Source organism: Salvelinus alpinus, chromosome 1, assembly GCF_045679555.1.
Source record: "Salvelinus alpinus chromosome 1, SLU_Salpinus.1, whole genome shotgun sequence".
Taxonomy (NCBI): Eukaryota; Metazoa; Chordata; class Actinopteri; order Salmoniformes; family Salmonidae; genus Salvelinus; species Salvelinus alpinus.
In genome coordinates, this window is record NC_092086.1 from 20,160,776 (window position 1) to 20,173,218 (window position 12,443).

General features: G+C 39.1%; 1 protein-coding gene across 5 annotated transcripts in view; it reads right to left on the reverse strand.

The window, feature by feature from the left end:
* LOC139574802 (immunoglobulin lambda-1 light chain-like) overlaps nt 1-12,443 on the reverse strand; it is a 47,578-nt gene that overhangs the window by 18,365 nt on the left and 16,770 nt on the right. For 2 of the 5 annotated variants that reach the window (XM_071399825.1, XM_071399737.1), the window contains exons 3-4: nt 10,176-10,205; nt 8,766-9,507 (exon numbers count right to left, since the gene is read on the reverse strand). The exons of 1 other annotated variant lie outside the window; for it this stretch is intronic. In XM_071399825.1, coding sequence (XP_071255926.1) covers nt 9,176-9,507; nt 10,176-10,205 — 362 coding nt within the window. In that variant the 3' untranslated portion in view covers nt 8,766-9,175. Of the gene's footprint in view, nt 1-8,765; nt 9,508-10,175; nt 10,206-12,443 lie in introns of those variants that run through there. 2 more of the 5 variants (XM_071400084.1, XM_071400002.1) reach the window with 1 other exon arrangement.

A 12,443-nucleotide genomic window follows, 5' to 3' on the forward strand; every position in this document is an offset into this window, starting at 1 on the left:
AGCTTCACTCTCTCTACTGAGAGGACAGGAACTGAAACATCCCATTCAGACAGATCTTCACTCTCTACAAACATCTCAGGCTTGTCTAGAGTTCCTCTCTATGAAGTAACAGTATATAGAATAGCATCATATTCTGCTGTTGGTGTCTGGTCCTTGTCAATCCATGTATTGAAGCGCTTTCCATATGATACAGTCTTCACTTGATGATGATGATGATATGATGATGAGGATTACGTCAAGAATGGCTAAATCTCTTTTCACAGTCGTCTTATAATCTTGTTGACATGCAGGGATGGATGGTTCTTTCATTCCCAAATTTCTCATTGTGTCATGTATATATTGTTATAATAATCACTGATCAACTGCTGCTTCTTAGAGTTCAACCCTCTGCCACGAAGCAGAAGTGAGTGTATTTGGTGAGGAGGTTTTTGTCATGGTGTATGTCACTGTGATGCCCAATCGTCAACAGAGTAGTCATTTATCTTACAGTAATATACTGCTGTGTCTTCCTCCTCCACATTGTTAATAGTCAAATTATAATCTGATATAGACTGATGATTAGATGTGAATTTAGGAGAGGAGAAACCAGAGCCATATTTTACAGAGGTCCAACTATAGTAGTACCACTGTAAAACATACTGAGGAACTCCTCCTGGAACCTGTTTATACCAATAAGCAATATTATCAACAGTCCCCAGGTTACAGTCCAGAGTGGCCGTGTCTCCTTTGCTCACTGTCACAACAGGAGGCTTCTGTGTCACCACAGTCACACCACTGACACCTGGGAAATAAGAAGATGACATGTAGTAAAGAGAAACATACAGACTCATTATGAATAAACCAGGAAGTAAAACCTCCAGGAAGTCAGACTCCTTACATGTTAGAGCAGTGATGAGAGTCCAGAGTGTCCCCAGCATGTTGTCAGTGTGTGGTGTGAACGTCCCTTACTGTCCAGCTGAGAGATGAGCAGGATTGGAGTGTGAGGAGAGGAGAGGCTGCAGGACCCACCTATAAGGAGACAGACAGGGAACAACAGAGGGAGGGGCCTCTATATCTCACCCTATCAGCTTCTGTAATGACGGACTTCTGATTAATTTATATTACTGTAACTGTTCAACTATCAAAAATATCTACATATTTTATATTGGACTAACAAAAACCATATGGGATCATTTTGGTTACACTGAAAAGAGCATTATTTAGTTTCATGTGAGTTATGTTGGTAAGTTTTCTTAAAATCAGCATGTCATAATATGTATAATAATAACATAATGATAATATTATCTGGACCTGATAGTGGGGTTCTGAACTAACAGTAGATCACTAAATGACTGTTGATGTAATATGTCTCTACTGTAAACCAGGGGACTGACTATCATGGAGGTTGTCTGATACATGGAGTCTTCTGTTAGGACTGAACCTTCTGGAATATCACTTTATCATTCATGCTTTGTGACAACTAGGTGTAATTGTTAATGACAACATTCTAGTAAATGTGTGAAGGGTTTTGTGTAAAACACATAATGGAATGTTCTCCTACTACAGACACACTGGTTCAGGATGACTTGACATTCAGTTAGTGTCTATATTCAGAACATCTGAAAGCAGAAGTGAGTGTGTTTGGTGAGGAGGTTTTTGTCATGGTGTATATCACTGTGATACTTCCACTTTAACAGAGCTGTCATATGTATGACAGTAATACACTGCTGAGTCTGTCTCCTCCACATTGTTAATAATCAAACGATAATCTGATTTAGACTGATGATCAGATGTGAATTTAGGAGAGGAGAAACCAGAACCATAGGTAGGAGCACTATTAAGGTGGAAGAAATATAAAACAAACTGAGGAACTCCTCCTGGAACCTGTTTATACCAACGAGCGCCACTCTTCTCAACAGTCCCCAGGTTACAGTCCATAGTGGTCGTGTCTCCTTTCCTCACTGTCACAACAGGCGGCTTCTGTGTCACCACAGTCACACCACTGACACCTGGGAAATAAGAAGACATGTAGTAAAGAGAAACATACAGAATCATTAATAATAAAACAGGAAGTAAAACGTCCAGGAAGTCAGACTCCTTACATGTTAGAGCAGTGATGAGAGTGCAGAGTGTCCCCAGCATGTTGTCAGCGTGTGGTGTGAACGGCCCTTACTCTCCAGCTGAGAGATGAGCAGGGTTGGAGTGTGAGGAGAGGAGAGGCTGCAGGACCCACCTATAAGGAGACAGACAGGGAGGACCAGAGGGAGGGGCCTCTATATCTCAGCCTATCAGCAAACCACGTAGGATCAGAGGGAGGGGCCTCTACAACCACTAGCTACTCTCATAGTTGATTGACATGTCTGGGGGTTAACAGACTTCCACAGTTCTAATAATACTATTATAATTAGTGATCTTTACTCTAAACACACTGGCCTACAAGTCATTTTAAATGTGTCCCAACTATTTAAGCAAATGGGCTGTATGATAAACTAACTCAAATATATTTGTTCTGCTTTTGACCCTCCACCATCTTCTACCCTCATCAGAGCTCCATTATATAATCCATGATGTTTATATTAATCACCACATATCCTCTACCCTCCTCCATTATATAATCCATGATGTTTATATTAATCACTACATATCCTCTACCCTCCTCCATTATATAATCCATGATGTTTATATTAATCACCACATATCCTCTACTCTCCTCCATTATATAATCCATGATGTTTATATTAATCACCACATATCCTCTACCCTCCTCCATTATATAATCCATGATGTTTATATTAATCACCACATATCCTCTACCCTCCTCCATTATATAATCCATGATGTTTATATTAATCACCACATATCCTCTACCCTCCTCCATTATATAATCCATGATGTTTATATTAATCACATATCCTCTACCCTCCTCCATTATATAATCCATGATGTTTATATTAATCACTACATATCCTCTACCCTCCTCCATTATATAATCCATGATGTTTATATTAATCACTACATATCCTCTACCCTCCTCCATTATATAATCCATGATGTTTATATTAATCACTACATATCCTCTACCCTCCTCCATTATATAATCCATGATGTTTATATTAATCACTACATATCCTCTACCCTCCTCCATTATATAATCCATGATGTTTATATTAATCACATATCCTCTACCCTCCTCCATTATATAATCCATGATGTTTATATTAATCACATATCCTCTACCCTCCTCCATTATATAATCCATGATGTTTATATTAATCACTACCTATCCTCTACCCTCCTCCATTATATAATCCATGATGTTTATATTAATCACTACATATCCTCTACCCTCCTCCATTATATAATCCATGATGTTTATATTAATCACTACATATCCTCTACCCCCCTCCATTATATAATCCATGATGTTTATATTAATCACATATCCTCTACCCTCCTCCATTATATAATCCATGATGTTTATATTAATCACATATCCTCTACCCTCCTCCATTATATAATCCATGATGTTTATATTAATCACATATCCTCTACCCTCCTCCATTATATAATCCATGATGTTTATATTAATCACATATCCTCTACCCTCCTCCATTATATAATCCATGATGTTTATATTAATCACATATCCTCTACCCTCCTCCATTATATAATCCATGATGTTTATATTAATCACATATCCTCTACCCTCCTCCATTATATAATCCATGATGTTTATATTAATCACCACATATCCTCTACCCTCCTCCATTATATAATCCATGATGTTTATATTAATCACATATCCTCTACCCTCCTCCATTATATAATCCATGATGTTTATATTAATCACTACATATCCTCTACCCTCCTCCATTATATAATCCATGATGTTTATATTAATCACCACATATCCTCTACCCTCCTCCATTATATAATCCATGATGTTTATATTAATCACTACATATCCTCTACCCTCCTCCATTATATAATCCATGATGTTTATATTAATCACTACATATCCTCTACCCTCCTCCATTATATAATCCATGATGTTTATATTAATCACCACATATCCTCTACCCTCCTCCATTATATAATCCATGATGTTTATATTAATCACTACATATCCTCTACCCTCCTCCATTATATAATCCATGATGTTTATATTAATCACTACATATCCTCTACCCTCCTCCATTATATAATCCATGATGTTTATATTAATCACTACATATCCTCTACCCTCCTCCATTATATAATCCATGATGTTTATATTAATCACTACATATCCTCTACCCTCCTCCATTATATAATCCATGATGTTTATATTAATCACCACATATCCTCTACCCTCCTCCATTATATAATCCATGATGTTTATATTAATCACCACATATCCTCTACCCTCCTCCATTATATAATCCATGATGTTTATATTAATCACCACATATCCTCTACCCTCCTCCATTATATAATCCATGATGTTTATATTAATCACCACATATCCTCTACCCTCCTCCATTATATAATCCATGATGTTTATATTAATCACCACATATCCTCTACCCTCCTCCATTATATAATCCATGATGTTTATATTAATCACCACATATCCTCTACCCTCCTCCATTATATAATCCATGATGTTTATATTAATCACCACATATCCTCTACCCTCCTCCATTATATAATCCATGATGTTTATATTAATCACCATATATCCTCTACCCTCCTCCATTATATAATCCATGATGTTTATATTAATCACATATCCTCTACCCTCCTCCATTATATAATCCATGATGTTTATATTAATCACCACATATCCTCTACCCTCCTCCATTATATAATCCATGATGTTTATATTAATCACCACATATCCTCTACCCTCCTCCATTATATAATCCATGATGTTTATATTAATCACTACATATCCTCTACCCTCCTCCATTATATAATCCATGATGTTTATATTAATCACCACATATCCTCTACCCTCCTCCATTATATAATCCATGATGTTTATATTAATCACATATCCTCTACCCTCCTCCATTATATAATCCATGATGTTTATATTAATCACCACATATCCTCTACCCTCCTCCATTATATAATCCATGATGTTTATATTAATCACCACATATCCTCTACCCTCCTCCATTATATAATCCATGATGTTTATATTAATCACTACATATCCTCTACCCTCCTCCATTATATAATCCATGATGTTTATATTAATCACCACATATCCTCTACCCTCCTCCATTATATAATCCATGATGTTTATATTAATCACCACATATCCTCTACCCTCCTCCATTATATAATCCATGATGTTTATATTAATCACCACATATCCTCTACCCTCCTCCATTATATAATCCATGATGTTTATATTAATCACCACATATCCTCTACCCTCCTCCATTATATAATCCATGATGTTTATATTAATCACTACATATCCTCTACCCTCCTCCATTATATAATCCATGATGTTTATATTAATCACCACATATCCTCTACCCTCCTCCATTATATAATCCATGATGTTTATATTAATCACCACATATCCTCTACCCTCCTCCATTATATAATCCATGATGTTTATATTAATCACTACATATCCTCTACCCTCCTCCATTATATAATCCATGATGTTTATATTAATCACCACATATCCTCTACCCTCCTCCATTATATAATCCATGATGTTTATATTAATCACTACATATCCTCTACCCTCCTCCATTATATAATCCATGATGTTTATATTAATCACCACATATCCTCTACCCTCCTCCATTATATATGATGTTTATATTAATTGAGAACAGAAAGGAAAATGCAGCACCCTGCTGCTCATGCTCCCAGGTGATTTTATTATAACAACGTTTCGACCCTTATGTCTTCATCAGGCATCCATATCCCCGGTGGGGGTGGAAGGTCCTATATATAGGGGCAGTACTCAGTGACATCACTTCCTGAAACAGGGGGTACAAAAAATATAACATATGTTCACAGTCCTAAACATTCAATGTATAAAAATATATGATCGAACACAAGGAATGTGATCAATATTTACAGTAGTATATGTATACATACACATACAGTATTAGGATAATATTCTGATAAAATAACATCATTTTCACATTTTCAAACTATAAAAATGGTTTCAAGTCAAACTCCTCGTTAAGGCCAAGAGGAGACAGTGTGTTGAGCCTGTGGATCCAGAAAGATTCCCTTTGTAGAAGTTTCCTCTCAGTGTCCCCTCCCCTGCGTGACATCTTGACCATTTCTATTCCAATGAATCTCAGAGAACTAATAGAATGTCCAGCTTGTACAACCAGATGTTCTGTCTCACCTGTCCGTATATTGCAGCGGTGTTCAATGATCCGTGTCTTAAGGCTTCTACGGGTTTACCCTATGTAAGACAGACAACAAGGACATGTCAACATGTAAATAACATTGGTGGACATGCAGGTAATCAGGCCTTTGATGTTAAATCTCTGTCCTGGTCGGGGGTGGGTAAATGAGTTGCATGTGTAGGTGAAGCTGCATTGAGCACATTGGCCACATTTGTAATTACCATCCGGAAACTTGTCCAAGAAAGTTTCCCTTTTCTCTGGTGGATAATCAGATTTGACCACAATGTCTTTCACGTTAGGCGGTCTTTTAAAGACCAAACGTGGGGGATATTTAAAAATTAGTTTCAATTGTGGGTCAGTATCAATACTGTACCAGTGCTTCCTGATAATGTCCTTAATGCCTTCCCCAATGGTGAGTATTGGGTGAAGCATGATGGGACATGTTCTGCTTTTTCTTGAACTTTTGGTTGAAGGCTTTCCAACTGTGTTAGTCCTTCAAAACAATCATTGACATGTATTACCCAATTGTCTTTGTACCCCCTTTCCTTAAACCTTTGTGTGAGGTCCCTGGTCTGTTTCTTTTAAGAGGCATCAGATCTGCACATTCTTCTGATATGTCTGAATTGACTTATAGGGAGACTTTTAATAGGTGGATGTGGATGAAAGCTGTCACCTCTAAGGAGGGTATTCCTGTCCGTAGGTTTCCTATAGAGATCTGTAGAGAGGGAGGTTTTGTCCTTAATAACCATCACATCAGGAAAACAGATTTGTGATAGGTCACAGTTAATGATGAAACAAAGGTGTTCATTCATGGAGTTTAGATAAGCATGGAATTCCAAGAGTTCTTAATGGGTTCCTGTATAGACCACAAAAATGTCATCCAAATATCACAAAATAAGGAGAATGTTTGCAAGAAAGGGGTTATGGTCTGGATTCAGCACCACATGTTTTTCAAACATTCCTAGATATAGGTTAACATAATTAGAAGCCATAGTGCTCCCCGTCGCTGTCCCTTTGGTCTGGAGGAAAAAGTCTCCTCTGAAGAGAAAATAGTTGGAGGTTTGTAGCATTTCAGCCAAGTCCATCATACAAATGGTGCTGGGTAGAGCATTAGGAGGACGTTCACTGAGGTAGAACAGGAGGACCTCTAGGCCGCCCTGATGGGCGATGTTAGTATATAGACTGGTAACATCAAAAGTATACAGAATATAATTTTTCAGGAATAGGGTCCACAGATTTCAAAATATTAATAGAATCAATAGATTCTCTGGTATATGTGGGGAGAGAGATTACCCAGGGTTTCACAAAATGGTAGAGATATTCTCTGTCAGAGATACGTTACCACTGACAATGGGCCTGCCTGGTATAGGTGGAGTCACGCTTTTGTGAATTTTGGGGAGAGCGTACTTTATAGTGCCCTGGTCAAAGTAGTGACATTTGGGATGCACACTCAGTTTCATCCCCCCCCCATTCTCCCCCCCCCCCCCCACCCCCACACACACACAGTTCTGAGAGGAGATAAAATAACCCCTTCATTTACATGAAGCTATAAATAAGGAGAGGAGGAGGGGAAGCAGGTGTGTTCTGGGGGAGAAAGGGGAACAACACATCACTGCCTGTAACTCAGTGTCAGAACTAGAACACGTCCCTGGTGAATGACTCTGATAACTAGAGAGAGTAGACACGAAACTATCAGTTGATCTTTGGGTAGGACTGAAACCAATGGTCTACAGACAGCTGTTCCTGTTGTAAAGTACATGTAGATCTTTCCTCAGTCATTATTGGTGGTCGTATGTCCTCCTCTGGTGGACGTTGACAGAACTGCAGCCTCTGTTCTGATCACTGAGGCAGAATGTGAAACACAGCATGCCTCTCTCTATATGTTGGACCAATCCTTCCACTTAAAGGGATACTTCAGAATTTTGTCAATGAGTCCCTTTATATACTTCCCCAGAGTCAGATGGACTTGTTCATACCATTTGTATTTCTCTGTGTCCAGTTTGAAGGAAGTTAGTTAGTTTAGTCAGTCAATGTTAACTAGCGTTTCCCATAGACTTCCAGTCATTGTGCGATCTTCATCTGACTCTGGGGAAGAAGATAAAGGACCTCATTGAGTGTTTACTTAGTCATGGATGGATGTCAGTGGGAGACTGAGTGAAGACCAGACCTATACAGTTGTAATAATGCTGAAATGATACTGAGTCCAACATCTCATGTTAATACTAGAGAACTGTCAACTGTTAGGTCATCTCTGGTTGGTCAGAATCCTTGTTATGATAATAAACCTGGTAAGGATTCTGGGCTCTTCTGTCTTGGTTGAATTTAAACAGTCATTATCCAGATTCACCCTCATTTAGTGCTGCTAACACTGATGTTCATCAACATGCTCAAATACAAACACTTGTTCTTTAGAATGTTCTTTATTTAATATCCACAATACAGCAAAGCTCTAACTATTCCTCTATGAATCATTAGTAATTCAACTCATTTCACAACAGTAGAGAGACCTAGTCATCATGACAGTGTTTCAGATGTAATGTTTTAGAGAACATGATGCTGGTACAGTGAATGCATCAATAGTAACTTGTCATGAGAAACAACCCTCAACAACTATTTGACATCACATTGGTTATTGTCATACTATTCACTGCTACATTCAGACTTCAGCCCAATATCATCCATGTTGTTAGGATTTTAACTTCTATATTTAACAGCAAAGCAAGGATCAAAACATCACTTAACAGTTCTAACGAAATAACAGCTGCACTCTTTGTGAAGCTATAACAAACTACCAGTTGTATTGATTGTCTGAAACTATTGATTTACAGACTACAACTAGTCTTTCTGATCTCTTTCTCAGAGAATGTTGACCCCAACGACACTTTACATGTGAACACCAGGTCCTTGTCCCAGTCTGCAGTCTGAATGGTCAGATAGCTGCTGATCTTGAAGGTTTTGTCTGGTTGCTGCTCAGCAGGGCTGGTAGAAACATCTTCTGTCACTGATTCACCGTTAGACATCCAGCTGACATCTGCCAACCCCTTGGACTTCTGAGACAGGTTACTAGTCAGACACACCAGTGTTGCTCTGCTGGACTTGAGGTCTTCAGTGGATGGAGGGAACAGGGTCACAGCAGGTGTAGCCAGATCTCCATCTGTAGAAAGTAGTCAACGGATGGGATGAGAAGAAAACACAATGGATAACAGTTTATATTTCAGTACATGTGGGTATCATTACCAATACACCCTGCATTAAGAGCAATTATATAGAGAACTGCTCTTCATGATGTTTACAATGATACTGATAGAAGGAATCATACGGTGTTAAGGTGTTAAAATGAGAGACAGAGCAATTTATTAATACATTATTTATAATATTACATCACAGCTCTGGAAGACTAAAATGCTAAAAGATGAACGAAATGTGGACATTTTAAATATAAAATACAAATAATTCACAAGGAAATGGGATTAAAAAAAATATATATATATTTGTCTAAGAAATTGAGCTGGATAAAATTTCTGGAGATGAAATATCTCCTTTACATTGAGTTATATAGACAACAGAAACACAAGATATTAATGATAAACATGAACAGAGCAGACCAACCAGAGACATTAACACTGTCATCAAACTGTTTCATAAGTCATTTACAAACAACATACGAGACAGGATTAAAGCAGGTGCAAAATATTAAATCAGTGAATTTAAATGACATTTTATTAAATAAACATTAAAAAAAATATATATATATATATCTGACCAACAGTATATTAGAACCAAAACATATTCTGTAGATTAACACATTAGAAGGGAACTCACCAGTAACAATGAGCTTGGTTCCTTGTCCGAATACCACAGTGATTCAGTTTGTATACACAGCCGTACAAAAACCTCCTCACTCTCTACTGAGAGGACGGGAACTGAAACATTACATTCAGACAGAGCTTCACTCTCTCTACTGAGAGGACAGGAACTGAAACTGACCATTCAGACAGAGCTTCACTCTCTCTACTGAGAGGACAGGAACTGAAACTGCCCATTCAGACAGAGCTTCACTCTCTCTACTGAGAGGACAGGAACTGAAACATCCCATTCAGACAGAGCTTCACTCTCACTACTGAGAGGACAGGAACTGAAACATCCCATTCAGACAGAGCTTCACTCTCTCAAATGAGAGGACAGGAACTGAAACATCCATTCAGACAGAGCTTCACTCTCTCTACTGAGAGGACAGGAACTGAAACATCCCATTCAGACAGAGCTTCACTCTCTCTACTGAGAGGACAGGAACTGAAACTGCCCATTCAGACAGAGCTTCACTCTCTCTACTGAGAGGACAGGAACTGAAACATCCCATTCAGACAGAGCTTCACTCTCACTACTGAGAGGACAGGAACTGAAACATCCCATTCAGACAGAGCTTCACTCTCTCTACTGAGAGGACAGGAACTGAAACATTCCATTTAGACAGAGCTTCACTCTCACTACTGAGAGGACAGGAACTGAAACATCCCATTCAGACAGAGCTTCACTGTCACTACTGAGAGGACGGGAACTGAAACATCCCATTCAGACAGAGCTTCACTCTATCTACTGACAGGAAAGGAACTGAAACATCCGATTCAGACAGAGCTTCACTCTCACTACTGAGAGGACAGGAACTGAAACATCCGATTCAGACAGAGCTTCACTCTCTCTACTGAGAGGACAGGAACTGAAACATCCCATTTAGACAGAGCTTCACTCTCTCCACTGAGAGGACAGGAACTGAAACATCCCATTTAGACAGAGCTTCACTCTCTCTACTGAGAAGACAGTAACTGAAACATCCATTCAGACAGAGCTTCACTCTCTCTACTGAGAGGACAGGAACTGAAACATCCCATTTAGACAGAGCTTCACTCTCACTACTGAGAGGACAGGAACTGAAACATCCCATTTAGACAGAGCTTCACTGTCACTACTGAGAGGACAGGAACTGAAACATCCCATTCAGACAGAGCTTCACTCTCTCTACTGAGAGGACAGGAACTGAAACATCCCATTCAGACAGAGCTTCACTCTCTCTACTGAGAGGACAGGAACTGAAACTGCCCATTCAGACAGAGTTTCACTCTCTCTACTGAGAGGACAGGAACTGAAACATCCCATTCAGACAGAGCTTCACTCTCACTACTGAGAGGACAGGAACTGAAACATCCCATTCAGACAGAGCTTCACTCTCTTTACTGAGAGGACAGGAACTGAAACATTCCATTTAGACAGAGCTTCACTGTCACTACTGAGAGGACAGGAACTGAAACATCCCATTCAGACAGAGCTTCACTGTCACTACTGAGAGGACGGGAACTGAAACATCCCATTCAGACAGAGCTTCACTCTCTCTACTGACAGGACAGGAACTGAAACATCCGATTCAGACAGAGCTTCACTCTCACTACTGAGAGGACAGGAACTGAAACATCCCATTCAGACAGAGCCTCACTCTCTCTACTGAGAGGACAGGAACTGAAACATCCCATTTAGACAGAGCTTCACTCTCTCTACTGAGAGGACAGGAACTGAAACATCCCATTTAGACAGAGCTTCACTCTCTCTACTGAGAGGACAGGAACTGAAACATCCCATTCAGACAGAGCTTCACTCTCTCTACTGAGAGGACAGGAACTGAAACATCCCATTTAGACAGAGCTTCACTCTCTCTACTGAGAGGACAGGAACTGAAACATCCCATTCAGACAGAGCTTCACTCTCTCTACTGAGAGGACAGGAACTGAAACATCCCATTTAGACAGAGCTTCACTCTCTCTACTGAGAGGACAGGAACTGAAACATCCCATTTAGACAGAGCTTCACTTTCTCTACTGAGAGGACAGGAACTGAAACATCCCATTTAGACAGAGCTTCACTCTCTCTACTGAGAGGACAGGAACTGAAACATCCCATTCAGACAGAGCTTCACTTTCTCTACTGAGAGGACAGGAAATGAAACATCCCATTTAGACAGAGCTTCACTCTCTCTACTGAGAGGACAGGAACTGAAACATCCCATTCAGACAGAGCTTCACTTTCTCTACTGAGAGGACA